Genomic DNA, 15550 nt, shown 5'->3' on the forward strand with positions numbered 1-15550 from the left:
AAGCAAGCTGCTTGTAGATAAACAGGCAGCACAGACCCATCCATGAGGTCTCCAATGATCCAGTTTGATCCCAGGGACTCCCCCTCCCCTTTTCGTAAGCTGAACTCTCTCCTCCTCTCCCCTTCTAGGAGATCCAGGGTTTGCTGGCTGGCTGGACTGGTCCGGAGCTGGGGGCCTTTGGGGAGCTGATCCTGGAGGGTCAGTTCCGGGTGCCACGAGCCCGCAAGGAGAGGGTCTTCTTCCTTCTCAGCAAAGTCCTGCTGATCGCCAAGCGGCGTGGGGAGACCCTCGTCTACAAGAGCCACATCTTTGTAAGGGGGAGTCTGGGCAGGAGGAGGATTGGGACCAGTTAGATCTGGGTTTCTCAACCTGGGCATGCTGCCTGGGGACTTCTGGGAGTTGTAGTCCATCTAGCTTAACGTTGCATGCCATGGGGGGAATTCTGGGAGTTGAAATCCTCTTAGCTTAAAGTCCCTGAGGCTGAGTTAGATTTGGGGGGCAACGTTTTCAGTGACCTTCCCCTCTGGCTTCACAGTGTTGCAACCTGGCGCTCCAGGAGAACACCAAGGACCCTCTGAGCTTCAAACTCTCGGACCTCTCTATTCCCAAACAGCAACACACCGTCCAGGTGAGACGCCCAGCGCCGACAGCAGCTGATTCAGGAAGTCTGAGGACCTCTAGGAGACGGTTGCCCATGGAAAGTGATTTGGGGAAGGGCCTGAGCTCAGATCTCAGTGAAATGGGTGTAGAATGCCTTTCTTCCTGGGAAATCAGAAGGGTGGGGGGGAATTCAGATTTTTCCTCAGCTACAGGTCCTGTAATTGTGTGGGGGAAGGACCTCGAGGGATGGGGGTGAAGAGATGCTGGACGGGTAAGAGGACGTAGCCCTCAGCTGCATAACGGGTGAAAAAAAGGGGCTCAGAAGGGACCATCCCTAAATCTCAGGTTGTAAAGGAGGCGGTTAGAGGTTTGTATTTTCAGACTTGCAAGGTTCTCTTTGTGTAGTTTCACAAACAGCTCACCTGGTTGTGTTTCCTGTCTGGATTACCTGGGAAGGCTGGCAGATCCCAGGAAGCCACTGTCTTGCCCTTGATCCCATCATCTTAATCCTAATCTTGCCCTGAGCCTGAGCCTTAAATGGTTTTATTTCACTCTTTTACAATCCCGTCTGCAAAGATTTTGCAAATGTTTCCTGCTTAAACGGAACCATGGCCTGTTTGTTGCTGATCAACTAACCCACATTCATCCTTGGTAGATTCCTATATATCTTTGGAGGAAGAACTGTAGCTGCCGGTCTTTAGCTGCTCGTCAGCCAAGCAACATTCCCAAAATATTTGAAGTGTGTTCAGTTGCAAATTGTCAATTTATAGCTAGTCCTCGACTTATGACCACAACTGAACCCAAAACATCCGTTGCAAAGCAAGAAGGTTATTAGGAGAGTTTTGCCCCATTTTACGACCTTTCTCGCCAGCATTGTTAAGTGAATCCCTGTAGCTGTTACGTTAGTAAGAGGGTTATGAAGTGAATCTGGCAAAATCCATTGATTTTGCTTCTCAGAAGGTCGCAAAAGGGGATCACGTGACCCCCCCGGGACCCTGCAACCGTCATAAGTACATGCCAGTTGCCAAGTCTCCGGACTTTGATCCCGTGACCGTAGGAGATGCTGGGATGGTCCTATGTAAGAAAAACGGCCATAGGTCCCTTTTTCCAGTGCTGTTGTGACTCTGAATGGCCCTTAAACGCATCGTTGTAAGGCGAGGATTACCTGCAGATGCTTCTGGATTCCCGGGCTACAGAAATGGCCTCCACACCTTCCTTTCTCCACTGTTCCAGGTGAGGAATCAGGAAGAGAAGCGACTTTGGATTCATTACCTGAAGCGCTTGATTGTGGAAAATCACCCGGCCTCCATTCCCCAGAAGGTAAAGGGGGAGGGGGCTTCGGGGGAGGCAGCCGGCTGGGGGGTTTTCTGAACTTGGGCTCGTAATGGAAGGGGGAAGCCTCTAAGGGTAGTCTCCGAATTACGACCACTATTTGGATTTGGAAATTTGGTTGTAAGCCGTTGCGTTTATAGAATAGAATAGAATATTCTTTATTGGCCAAGTGTGATTGGACACACAAGGAATTTGCCTTTGGTGCATAGGCTCTCAGCGTACATAAAAGAAACACATTCATCAAGAATCCTAAGGTACAACACTTAGTGATAGTCATAGGATACTAAATAAGCAGTCAAATCATACTAGGAAACTAAATAAAACAATATAAATCGTAAAGATGCAAGCAACCAAGGTCCTAAGTGGGAGGAGATAGGTAATAGGAAGGATGAGAATAATAGTAATACAGCCTTAGTAAATAGTTTGACAGTGTTGTGGGGGTTATTTGTTTAGCAGAGTGGTGGCATGGGGGTAAAAGCTCTCCTTGTGTCTGGTTGTTCGGACGTGCAGTGCTCTATAACGTCGTTTTGAGGGTAGGAGTTGAAGCAGTGTATGTCCAGGATGTGAGGGGCCTGTAGATATTTTCATTATAAGTCAAGGCAACATTTTTTCCAACAGTTTTCATGGCAGTCATTAAGGGTACGGCACGGTCATTAAGTGGAACCCAAAATGTGGTGGGGGTGCATGAGATTTTACGGTGGCTGGAAGTGCCTCCCAGGCCGTAAAGCACTCTCTTTGAAGCTGTCGTAATTCAGAATTGTCGTAAAACATACGGTCGTAAGTGGAGAACTACCAGTGTTTTCCAAACTTGGCCACTTTCAGACGGGTGGACTTCAACTCCCAGAATTCTTGCTCCTGATGGTCTCTTTCTTTCTCTTTCCAGGCCAAGCAAGTCCTCCTGGAGAACAGCTTCCAGGGTAAGAGTCTGGGGGTCTGCCAGACCCCAACCCCATTTCCAGGATATCGCTACAGCCGCCTCTTCTTGCATGGGGGGTGGATGGGGACACAGGTCTCTGGCCATTTGCTTTCCGAGTGACGGGGTTCTCTCCCTCTTGCTAGGCTCCCCAGACGTGGTCTTCAGCCCCGAGACCCCCAAGAAGCCCCTGCCTTCTCCTCCGCTGGACGAGTCCAGGGCCGGCATTCGTGGCCGGCGGCAATCAGGTGAGACGGGACAGGCATCTCCGCAGGGGCTTCCTTCCGGAATGGTCAAGAATTTCTTGACCCACCTGGTGGATAGAGAATTTCTGAGAGGCACCCGGGGAGACAGGTACAGGTAGTCCCTGATTTACAACACTTCGTTTAGTGACCGTCCAAATTTACAACGGCACTGAAAAATGTGACTTATGACTGTTTTTCAAAGTTACAACAATTTGCAGCATCCCCACGGCCACGTGGTCAGAATTCAGCCGCTTGGCAACTGACTTATATTTATGACGGTCGCAGAGACACATGATCCTCTTTGGCGACCTTCTGACAAGCAAAGTCGATGGGGAAGCCAGATTCACTGAACAACCAGGTTACTAATTTATCAACTGCAGTGATTCACTTAACAACCATGGCAAGAAAGGTCGTAAAATGGGGCAAAATTTACTTAACAAATGTCTCGCTTAACAACATAAATTTTGGGCTCAATTGTGGTCGTGGGAATGCTGCAACGGTTATAAGTGTGAAAAACGGTCATAAATCACCTTTTTCAGTGTAACTTGAAACAGTCACTAAATGAACTGTTGTAAGTTGAGGACTACCTATAGGAGACTTGGCCTAACAGTGGAGGGTGTAGGAACTTCGATGTTTTCCAGCTTCTCATTTTTAAGACAAAGAGCCAAAAAGGAGGCCTCAAATCATCCTTCTGAGTTCAGAAAGACTCTGGACCACAATTCCCAGGATTCTCTTGAGCCTTGTTGGCTAAGAATGCTGGGAGCTGTAGTCCTGATACATACTACCAGTAGACCTAGAACAGAGTTCCTCAACTCTACGAGGCATAATGAATCGTTGGTTCGCTTAACAACTGTGGCATTTGCTTCACGACCATTGCCCAAAGGGTCATAATAATTGAGTCAGTTGTGTTGGTGACCTGCTTTATGACAGTCCCAATTTACAGCTGTGATGGGAAGGTTCTATTACGGTTGAATTGTAAATCAGGGAATGCCTGCAAACCAGGCAAAGCATTTGCATTCCAAAATCCTAAACCCAGAATTCCTGAAGGGTCGTATTCAGTAGGTGGGCTTAAAAGTGGAGCTGGGTGTCCTAGGACCATCTCTGCCGAGGCAGGGCAGGGATTCGAACTCAGAACTTCCTCTTTCAGAGCCTCCGGAGTCCATGTACAGCCCCGAGAGAATCCGGCGGAGCTGCCCCATTTTACAGCTGGAGAAAAGCGGCTCTTATCGCCGGGGCCGCAGGCAGTCAGGTGAGCTACCTGGAGAAAGGGGCGTGGCTGCAGAAGGTGGGTGGGACTCCAGCACATCCTCATGCAGACAAGCCGTTCCCAAAGCATGGTGCCTGTTCTGCAAGGGGACACCAGGGGGCGCCAGCAGACCACGAGACCTCATCTTCTGGATTCAGAGGTCCTTTTTTGGTGACCGGAATGATCACTTTGAACACAGCCAGGGCAGATAGTCAGGGGCAGGAAGCTTCTGAGTGAGCCTCCCAGAGGAAGCTGATCAGGGGTGAAATGCTACCGGTTTGGGCCGGTTCGCCCGAACCAGTAGTAAAAAAAGTAAAAAAAAAAAGTTCCAAAGATTAGCTGAGCGAACTTTCTTTTTTTATTTTTTAAGCAATTTTTTACTACTGCTTCTCCGGAACTGGTAGTTAAAAATGTTTTAAAAAGTAAAAAAAAAAAAAAAAAAAGTTCCAACGATAGCACATCACTCAGCTGATCTTCGGAACTTTTTTTTTTTTTACTTTTTAAGCATTTTTTTGAACTCCCAACTCCCAGAATTCCCCAGCCAACTTGAAGATCCGTGGACTTCAACTCTCTCCAAGGTCGAGGCTGTTAAAGCTGTAGAAGTTAGAACTCCTATGATTTTGTCTGGGGAATTCTGGGAGTTGAAGCCCAGCTCTCTTCAAGCAGCCAAAGTTAGGAAACGCTGCCCAAGAAGACAGAACACCACGCTGATGGCTTCTCCAGTGACGCTGTCTGGAGCTTGGGAACTTTCTCCGGAACTGGGAGTTAAAAATGCTTTTAAAAAGTAAGAAAAAAGGTTCCGACGATCGTGTGCCACAGCTGGTTTTTTAAACCTTTTTAAAGCATTTTTTACTTTTGGTGCACATGTTTGTTGCAACCAGCAAACCGGTCCTAAACTGGTCCAGTTTCTGGGAGTTGGAGTCCATCCATCTTCAAGCAGCCAAGCTTGAGAAATACTGCCTTAGATACTATACAGGTGGATGCTCAACTTACAACCGTTTCTCTAGCAACCATTCAAAGTTTAGTGTCACTCAAAAAAAAGTCACTTACGACCGGTCCTCGCCCTTATGTCCATTGCAGCGTCTCAGAGTCATCATGATCGCTAATTGCAACTTTCTCTGCCCTGCTTCCCACAAGCAAAGTCAACGGGGAAGCCAGGTTCGCTTAATGACCACAATTCACTTAAGAACTTTGGCGAAAAAATTGGTAAACCCCAGTGCAGTTCACTTAACAACCTCCTAACTTAGCAACGGAGGTCGTGGTCCCAACGAAGGTTGTAGGTTGAGGACTGCCTGTAGTTATAATACCCGTTTTTCGCTACCGAACCAGTGCTGCCTTAACAATTCTGAAAGGTTTTATTCTTTTATAAAATTAATCTTAACCTCTCCTCCTCTCCTCATGCAGGTTTAGAGGTGAGTTAATTTAACCCTCACCCCGATGCTAACCATCATGCTAACTCTAACCCTGTTGCTTCCTTATAGAGCCAGCCAAGGAATCTCAGATTATATTTCATCCAGCAAGTAAGACCCTTTTTCTCCCGGATTCTGGGTGTTTATTAGGGGTGAACGTTGTTGGCATGTGCTCAAAATCTAGAGGCTTGGCAACCGATTCATACTTATGACCGTGGCTGTGTCCCAAGGTCACATAATCCCCTTTGGCGACCTTCGGACGAGTGAAGTCAAGGGGGAAGTCAGATTCACTTAACAACCGTGTTACTAATTTAACAACTGCAGTGATTCGCTTAACAGCTGGGGCAAGATAGGTCGTAAAATAGGACAAAACTAATAAATGTCTCGCTTAACGACATAAATGGTGGGCTCATAAATTAACGACATGAATGGTGGTCGTAAGCCGAGGACCACTTGCAAAAGATTTTGTACAATACAGAGAGTCCTCGACTTAGGAGTGTGACCGCAACTGAAATTTCTGTCGCTAGACAGTTGTTAAGTGAGTCACATCCTTTTCTTGCTGCGGTCCTTAAGTAAATCCCATAGCCATTAAGCAAGTCCAACTTCCCCCATTGACTTCGCTTACCAGAATCCAAGGAAGGTCACTAATGAGGATCGCTCGACCCCCAGGACGCTGCAGCCATCATCTATACGTACAATTTGGAATTTGGAACATGTGACCACAAAGGTCGCTACGACGGTTGTAAGTGCGAGGACCACCCATAAATAATTTTTCTTCCTCCAAACTTTGAAAGAAATGGTTGTACATCGAAGGCTGCTTAGCTCTCCAAAGCCTTGGTTAGAAGGGGCAAAGGGGAACGTCCTAGAAGCTTCCTGTGATTTCCTAGGAAGACAGGACGGCTTCTCCCTTCCAGAGAAATGTTGAAGATTTTCCCAAGTCTTGTTTTATGACTCATTCATTAAAAAAAAAAGGGCTTGGAGTCTGACAACAGATCTGTTACGACAGAGCCTGCCACTCTGGAGGGCCACGATTTTTCAGAGAATTTTAAGCCCTGGATATCTACGGGAAATACTCTGAGGAATTGGGCCGCAACCCATTAAAAACATCTGCCAACGTGGCATCGCTCCAAAGGATTGATGCAACCGTTTCCTTTGTCCAATATTGAATTTCCCACGAAAAACAAAATGCCTTTGATGAGAGTTTTTTTTCCCTTTTCTTGTCTTTTCTCTGCTGATCTCGTCTTTTACCTGCTGGGACCTTTTCAGACGGGGCCAGGTTAAAGGTAAGTTCCCCAGGTATGACCTGTAGCTGTTCCTGGGGGGACAGGACACATTATAGGAAGATTTCTTTTCTTTTATATTTTCTTTTATTTTCTTGCTTTGTTTTATATTCATTCATTCATTTATATTTTTCATTTTCCTTTGCTCCGTTTTGTCCCAAGAAAGGAGCCTTCCCAAAATTGGTTTACATCAGGGAATAATAGAAAGCAAAATAGATAGCTTTTTTTTTTTTTTTTTTAAAGGATGATTATAATAGAATAAAACATTGCAGTTCCAAAGAGGAGCTATTGAATTTCTAGCAAACAGTGGAAACTACTGTTAGTATCTTGATTTAGTTCTTGAGTTCAGTGGCTTAGACCAGTGGTGAAATCCAAATTTTTTTACTACCGGTTCTGTGGGCGTGGCTTGGTGGGCATGGTGTGGTGTGGCTTGGTGGGTGTGGCAGGGAAGGATACTGCAAAATCTCCATTCCCATCCCACTCTGGGGCCAGCCAGAGGTGGTATTTGCCGGTTCTCCGAGCTGCTCAAAATTTCCACTACCGCTTCTCCAGAACCTGTCAGAACCTGCTGGATTTCACCCTTGGCTTAGACCTGGGAAGAAGACCAAAATATATTGTATATCTCTTCGTTTGTGGCTACGTAGGGATTCTAGGCTGATGCCTGTTTTCACTCTGCCCCCTGTCTCTGCCATTCCTTCTCCTGCACTCTCCTCCTTTGCAGCATGCGGACAGTGAGGGAGACCTCTTCCCCACCAGCGAGCCCCTCCTCTCCTCCAGCAGCTCCTGCACGCTGGCCTCAGCCAAACCAGAGGAGGAAGCCGAACCCTCGGACCTGGAAGTGGAGGAGGCCGAATTCTCCCTGGCACAAGACCCGCTTACCACCAACCTCTCCATCACCGAGGAGATCCTGGAGCTGCTTAGCCAGCGGGGCCTGGACAAAGACACTGGAAAGGAGGGGAGGTTTTGGAGAGAAAGTAGCTCCGAAGCCCCCGGCTTGGCTCTGCAGGTAATCTCTCAGAGGTGGTGATTATTATTATTATTATTTAATAATAATTGTGGTGGCGCAGTGGTTAGAGTGCAGTATTGCAGGCTAATTCTGCCGACTGCTGGCAATTCCTGACTGGCTCAAGGTTGACTCAGCCTTCCGTCCTTCCGAGGTGGGTCAAATGAGGACCCAGATTGTTGAGGGCAAGAGGCCGACTCTGCAAACTGCTTAGAGAGGGCTGGAAAGCACTGTGAAGTGGTATTTAAGTCTAAGTGCTATTGCTAAGTGCTATTAATAATTCATTAAATTATTATTTATTAAATTTATTCCTGAAGCCTGTTCCTGATAAGCCATGGAAGAGAGGGTGAGCCTCATAGGGACCTTCTAAGTATTTCTCAGCCCTGGCAACTTGAAGATGGGTGGACTTCAATTCCCAGAATTCCCCAGCCAGCTCTGCTTGCCCTCCTTCCACTGCTCGCTCTGCTGGCTGGGGAACTCTGGGAATTGAGGTCCACCCACCTTCAAGTTGCCAGGGCTGAGAAACAGTGCCGAGGAGTGTAATTTCCAGCTTCCAACACCGCAGAGCCACAAGGAGACTTGCAGGGATTTAGGGGAGGGGGGAGAATATTCGGTGTATGCTCAGAAACCCTGTTACGTTCCCTTCAAGAAGGCAACGATGGCCATGGGCAGCTGCCTTCCCTCCAAGAGTCCCGGTTGATGAAAGGGCTTCCTGAAGGAGAAGCAGCTGGCCCAAACAGATGTTCTCCAGACGGTATCTCCAAGAGGTGTTTCTCCAGCTGTGTGTCCTGGGGAGATGTGGGGGTCGAAGCCCCTGGGGAGGATAACTCAGGGAAGCAGAAGCTTGTCTGAAGGCACCCCAGAGAGAGAACGGAGGTCCAGGGTGTCCTTGGGCTGTGTTAAGTCTGTGTTTGTCTTCTGCCCCACATTCAGGATCCGCTCTCGACCAAGGATGGCGTAGAAGAACTGGAGGACAAAATGGAAGAGCAGCAGGAGGAGGAGAATGGGGTCTTCCAAGAGGAAGCCCCCTCTCTCCCTCCCCAAGGGAACTCCCTCCAAGAACAGTTGCTCCCCGCACTCCCCCACCCCTTCGGCAGCGACTCTTCTGAAGAAGAGGACCTCCACCGACCGCAGGAATCCTCCGGTCCCTCTCCTCTGCATGTCCTGGAAGATCTCCCCTTGGAGGAGACCAGCAGCTCAGCCTCCATAGGGCAGGAGACTGCCCAGGGGGAAAGCCAGACCCCCAACTCTTCGACCAGGCCTCACTCCTGCCCCATAACCTCCACGGGCGGCTTCGGCAGTGAGGAGCAAAACAGGGAGGTAGACCCCAACCTGACCAGGGACGACTGGGTTCTGCTGGAGAAGATTCAGAGCTACTGCCAAAGCGTGGAAGGGGGCAAGAAGGGGCCAGAGGTCGTCAAGGAAGAGGGGGTCCCCCCAGTTCCCGCTGGGGTGGTGCGAGAATCCGTCCTGCGGTTCAACAGCATCTCCAAGCAGCAGGAGGCTCTGGGAGAAGAGGGAGGAGCCCAGTTTAGAAGGCTCCGCCCTCAATCCGGCCAGCTAAGCCGGACCCGGAGTCAATCCTGCAGCAGCCAACATCTGTCCGTCCCCAAAACCACCACCAGACGGAGTCGGGCGCTCACAACAATCGAGCGGAACCATTCGGATGCTGGTTGCTTCCCTGCGCAGCCTGAGAGTCCCGAGGGGCAGGGGGCAGAGAAGGGGGACCCCTCTGATGCTCCTCCAGAAGCTTTGGGGAGAGAAAGAAAGCAGCGGGAGCCGAGCAACGGATCGGAGGAGAGTCCCGACGAGCCCGGGTTCCGATCCTGTGCAGAAATCCGGCGGGCTTGGCAGGAGAAGGAGCGGAGCGCTAAGGACACCCCCAAGAAGGGGGCTCAGGGGGTCAAGCGGAGAGTCTTCTGCTCCCCCGATCGGCCCGTGTACGCAGAGCCCCTCTGCATCGTGGAGGATTCGGACTTGGAGGACCCTCTCCGGGCTCCCAGCAAGGAACCGGACGTCTCCCTGGGGCAGCCGAGGAACGGGTGGGCAAAGGAGGGGCTCCCTGCCTCAGCGGACTTCCTGCCAGCCCTGGGCCTCTATCAGAGCGACGGGGAGCCCTGCCTTCTGGAGAACTCCGAGCGGATAATCAGCAAGGTCCAAGCCCTGGCCAGGATGTACAGCGACAAGATCAGCCGGCTGAAGTCCCAGAAGTGGACCTTGGAGAGGCCCGGCGTGCGGCCCCGGGGCCCCCACCAGAAGGCCTTGGGCAGGGGCCAGGAAGCCTTGCAGGAGAGCCAGCAAGGAGGAAGCTTCCCCCAGTGTGAGTCAACCCTCCTTCCCAGCCCTTGGTGGGCCTTCTGCCTCGCCCTCCTTTCCCTCCCCAGGTGCCCAGCCGGGCAGAAGGCATCTAGGCCTGGTTCATACCACGGACTGAACTGGGCAAAGTGGCACAAAAGCTACACATGATGCCCCATGCTTATCTCATGCACACCTGGGCATTGGATAGCCTCCTTCCTTCCTTCCTTCCTTCCTTCCTTCCTTCCTTCCTTCCTTCCTTCCTTCCTTCCTTCCTTCTTTCCTTCCTTCCTTCCTTCCTTCCTTCTTTTTCTTTGTCTCTTTCTTTCTTTCTATCTTTCTTTCTATCTATCTTTTTTTCTTTCTTTCTCTTTTGTTTAGTCTTTCTTTCTCTATTCTCTCTCTCTTCTTTGTCTTTTCTTTCTTTCATTCTTTCTCTCATTTAATCTTTCCATTTTCTTTCTTTTTCTTCCTTCCTTCCTTTCTCTCTGTCTCTCATTCCTTCCTCCTCTTTTTTCTTCTTTCATCCCTCTCTCCCTCCCTCCCTCTTTCCTTTATTTTCCATCCCCATCAAAGAGCCTCTCTCAAAAAATACCCATAGGAATACATTGATTTGGTTAACAACTGAAGCTTTTGCTTAATGGCCACTGCAAAAAAAAATTGTATACCGGTCACGTGGGCGCTTCAACCTAACAGAAATTCTGGGCTCCATTTGGGTCGTAAATCGAGGATCCCATAATTAAATAGATTTAGCACCCTCCCGTTGTCGGTCTCCCCTCGAGGAAGCCGGTGTTTCATTTTGCCTCCTGCCTCTCCCCACAGGTGAGCCCCAAATCTACGGCCACGTGCTGATCCACGAATCCCTCCCACGTGTGGTCGGCATCCAGGAGAACACGCCTCTGGTGGCCGCCACGCGTGAAACAGCCGTGGTGCTGCACAGCGACAGACCCTGCCGGCTTCTTTCGCCTCAGATCCTGGCCTCACTGCAGCACGACTTGCACGAACCGCTGCCCCCTCCTTCGGGGGTCCCCATGGGAGGAGAAAAGACGCTCGCGGCCCCCACAGTGGGAGGAGGAGGAGGAGGAGCGGGGAGCCCCAGGGGTCTCTCGTGGACAGAGGGCCCTTCCTCCACCCCGGCCCCCAGCCCACAGAAGGGCCCTCCCGCGTCTTCCAAAGCGTCACACCGGATGGAGCACGGAGGGAAGAGCGACCATGGAAACCCAGGTCCCCGTGAGCCAGGCTGGAATATGGAGGGGGGCAGTCGGCCTCCGGAGCCCAGGCTCCACCCCAAGATTTCTGTGGGTGCAGAGCAAGCCAGCCCTGCCCCCCAACCGCAACAAGGCCTCAGCAACCACAGTTCTGACTATGTTTCCGTCTCTTGGGAGCCCCCCAAGGAACCCAAGGCCAGGACAGCCGGCTGCCCCATTTTCTGCCTGCCGGAGGGGCCCCTGGCCCCAGCATCGGGAAAGGGCCATGCCCCACCAAGCACTGGGGGGAGAAGCCATTCACCCCTTTTTTCGGAGAGTAAGGGACCAGACCGAGAGGCAACAGGGCTCAGCCAGGAAGCCTCTGGGACGCCACCTGGGGGGCTCCCAAATCCTTCTGCTGCTTCTGAACCCACCACGGCCACCCAGCCCCTGCCACTTGACTCCTCCACTGAGGGGCTGCCCTCCCCACCCCAGGAAGCCCTTCCCGCTGCCCCTTCTGAACTCCCGGCCGGGGTGGAGTCCCCCGTGTGCATCGCAGGGCAATGCCCCAGGGTGCCACTCCCCAAATTCCTCCCTTCGTCCCCCGTCCGCCGATGCCTCTCGTCCAGCGCTGCTGCCATCTCCAGGTACATTGCCGCCTCCTGCATCTCTCAAAGTCTGGCCAAGAGGAATGGCGTCCCTCCCCCCGAGGACCCCCAGGGGCCCTGGCTGCCAGCCGACCCCCTGGCTTCGCTCCCCAAGGCGGCACCCAGGCGTCATCGGAACCCAGGAAGGCCAGAGATGGTGGTCGCCTCCTCCTCCTCTCAGTGCATTGGCCCTGGGCCCCTCTCCCCCTCCCCTTGCAGACCCCCCTTGGGACCCCCGGCTCTTGAACGATGCCCCCCCTTCTCCTCTGCCTCGGCCCCCAATTCTCGTGTGCAGTCCCCCGTGAGGCCCAGGATGTGTTCGCCCCCTCCAGGAGGAGCCCACCCCTGCACTTTCAGGCCCCTGGGGGTCCACCCGCAGAAGCAGCCCCCCGTCCCCATGGCCCACCCAGAGCCCTGGATGCCAGGCCTCTCCTGTCCCACGGTCTGCTTGAAAGCCCAAAGGACCCTCCTGCCATCTGAAGAACCATCCCCCAATGGGGGGCCCCAGGAATCCTCGGGCTCTGAGGCCTCATCCGGAAGTGGCCCCCACTCCCACGAACTGGGCAGCATCAGGTGGCCGAACGTGCCGAATCTGTGTTTGAAATACGTCAACCAAGAGGAGTGGACAGGCGGCTCCCCAAGACTGCAGCTTGAGATGGGGGAGCACTGCCCCAAACGGGGAGCCCCCCTGAGCCTAGACACGGCTCGGTTCCCCGAGAAGGGTCCTCAGAAGGCCAGTTACTCCACCACAGTCAACATCCAGATTGGGTGCAGCGGTCGGATCTCCTCATTTAGTAACGCTCAAGTCAGCCTGACGCATCCTCTCTCGGCCACGCTGGAGCAGCGGAGGGTCAACGGCGGTGAGGCCGAGGCGCCCCCAAAACCAGGCACCTGAAGGCATGAAGCTGGACGTGCCAGCGGAGCCCAACGTCCTGACAGTGCTGGCTGGAACCGGCCCTGACCACGCGGCCCAAGAAGAGGGTGAAGGTGCAGGCGGTTGGTGACCGCCAGCTGAGAGATGGTCTTCTGGGTGCTGAGAAGACAGTAGAGACACACCAGATTCCAGAAGATCCTGAGAAGGGATCTTGCCTCCTTCCTCCTCGCCAGATCGAGCCTCCGTCGGTCTCAGCGTCTTGAGAGGGAGAACCAGAAGGCCAGGAAGGGACCAAACTGGGTTCACTGGTGGTCGCAGGAAGGCCGGGCGAGGGTTAAGCAAATCAAGCCCTCTTGAGAAGGGGGAAGGTCTATTGTGTGGCTTCCCTTTTTACTGGTTCTGAATCCTTTGGAAAAGAGACAACTGTCACACGAAGGCCTCTTGGTGCATTTGTGGGTGAATGATGGGGAGGTGGGGAGGGCCCTCTGGGGACGCGGCTTTGGAGGTCCTCCACCCATCCTGGAGCACTTGGCAGAGGTGTGGGAGGGGGGAGATAAGCACAGCCCCTGGCGTCTCAGCCGTTTGGGGCCGTTTGGGGCTTCAGCAACTCGACATTTCCAGATTCAGAAAAGGGCTGGTTTGGAAGTACAGATGATCCTCAACATGACAACAATGAAGCTCCAAATTTCCTTTGCTAAATGAGACAGTTGTTAAGTGAGTTTTGTCCCATTTTGCGACCTTGCTTGCCACAGTTGTTAAGTGAATCGGGCTTCCCCATTGTCTGCTGGTCGTGCAAGAATGATAGGAGTTACTTCTGAGTAGCTCCTTTATTGGTTGCTTGCCTATAGACAGAATCTTGCCGGACTAAAGCTGCCATCACTATTATACAGTATACAGTATGTGGTCCTTGACTTAAGAACAGTTCATTTAGTGACTGTTGGAAGCTATAACGGCACTGAAAAAAGGGACTGATGACCGTTTTTCACACTTGCGACCGTTTCAGCCTCCCCGTGGTCACGTGATCAAAATCCAGACACTTGACAACTGACTCATATTTATTACGGTTTCAATGTCATGGGGTCATGTGATCCCCTTTGCGACCTTCTAACGAGCAAAGTCAATGGGGAAGCCAGATTCACTTAACGACCGTGTGACTAACTTAATAACTGCAGCCATTCACTTAGTAACGGTGGCAAGATAGGCTGTAAAACGGGGTGAAACCGGACTTTGTGTCTCACTTAGCAACACAAATTTTGGGCTCAGTTGTGGTCGTAAGTTGAGGATTACCTGTATTCCTCAGCCGTGTAGCCAGATTTGGTTTGGAGAAGGGGATCTTGCTCGGGAGCTCCCGGACCTGAACTGATCACTTCCTGGATTGCGTCAATAAAAGGCGGGATAAAAACAAATAAGAATTAAACGAATTAAAGCAACCCCCTGGGTCTTCCTAAAAGCCTCCAATTTGCAGCTGTTTCGCTCTGCAGCCGCGCCAGCTTTCCCACTGAGCCACTGGATCCGTTTCCAGGAATATTGTTTAGATCCGTCGTTGGGTCACCGGTTCAGCTTGGAGTCTGTCCCAGAGACTCTCGTGTCTGAATCCGGAATCGTTTTCTGTCAAACTGAGACGCTCGTCCGGTGAGCGGTCGTGCTGCGGGCAGCCATTGCCTCTGCCAAGAAAGCATTCCAGCACCTTCCATCCAAAAGGAGAGGGCATTTTTCAAAAATCCTTTGGAACCGGCGGGTGAGGCCATTTTTGAAGGGGAACCTCAAAGCTAGAATTGCTCTAGAACCCCTTTTTACAGTGATCTAGACCAACTTCAGCAGCTGTAAATAACTAGATTATTTATGGGAGAAAAGAGGCAGCCCCAAAATATGTTTCCCTTGTAAGGGAGAATTTTATTTTGGAGGGAACGGGGGGGGGGGGGTTAAAACGTAACCTCACACGTCCCTTGTGAGGAGTCCTTGGCTCTCTCAGCTTGGTGGTTTTCTTGCAGACCTCTCATTACCAAACTAGGTAATATTATCAGCGAGAAGCAAATGGGTTTGCACTGATGATGTTACCTAGTTTGGTAATGAAACGTCTGCAAGAAAACCAAACTTGGAGAGCACCAAGGATCTCACAATCTTCCTCCTCCTCTTTGCAAACACCTCTTCCTCCTAGCATTGATGATGTTACCTAGTTGGGTCATGAAACGTCTGCAAGAAAGCCACCAAGCTCAGAGAGCCCCAAGGAACCCACCAGTCCTCTTCCTCCTCCTCCACCCAAACCCTACTCGCTTGTAGAACTGATGATGTGACCTAGTTGGGTCATGAAACGTTGGACCGTCTGCAAGAAAACAACCAGCAGAGGGAACACCAAGGGCTCCTCATTTCTACCTTGAGCTACAGATAATCTCCTCAATCTCCATCTTTTTTTTTTCCAAGCATGATTTATACCAGGGAGATGCCAGTTTTTTTCAGATTCCAAAATCGGAAGCGGTGCACCCCACTAGGAATAAAAGGGCCAGTGTGGGCGCATATTT

The 15550-nt window shown here is 51.3% G+C and overlaps 1 protein-coding gene across 1 annotated transcript in view; it reads left to right on the top strand.

Moving 5' to 3' along the window:
• PLEKHG2 (pleckstrin homology and RhoGEF domain containing G2) overlaps positions 1-13453 on the top strand; it is a 31897-nt gene extending 18444 nt beyond the window's left edge. Inside the window, exons 9-19 of the mRNA XM_070949439.1 lie at positions 129-311; positions 536-628; positions 1834-1920; positions 2816-2849; positions 2992-3093; positions 4238-4339; positions 5818-5856; positions 7012-7028; positions 7747-8031; positions 8962-10348; positions 11146-13453. Coding sequence (XP_070805540.1) covers positions 129-311; positions 536-628; positions 1834-1920; positions 2816-2849; positions 2992-3093; positions 4238-4339; positions 5818-5856; positions 7012-7028; positions 7747-8031; positions 8962-10348; positions 11146-13052 — 4236 coding nt within the window. The 3' untranslated portion in view covers positions 13053-13453. The remainder of the gene's footprint in view (positions 1-128; positions 312-535; positions 629-1833; positions 1921-2815; positions 2850-2991; positions 3094-4237; positions 4340-5817; positions 5857-7011; positions 7029-7746; positions 8032-8961; positions 10349-11145) is intronic.
• The last annotated feature ends 2097 nt before the right edge of the window (positions 13454-15550 follow it).

The sequence above is a fragment of the Pituophis catenifer genome, unplaced genomic scaffold (assembly GCF_029215685.1).
Source record: "Pituophis catenifer annectens isolate HBS135680 unplaced genomic scaffold, rPitCat1.0.hap2 SCAF_9, whole genome shotgun sequence".
Lineage (NCBI taxonomy): Eukaryota > Metazoa > Chordata > Lepidosauria > Squamata > Colubridae > Pituophis > Pituophis catenifer.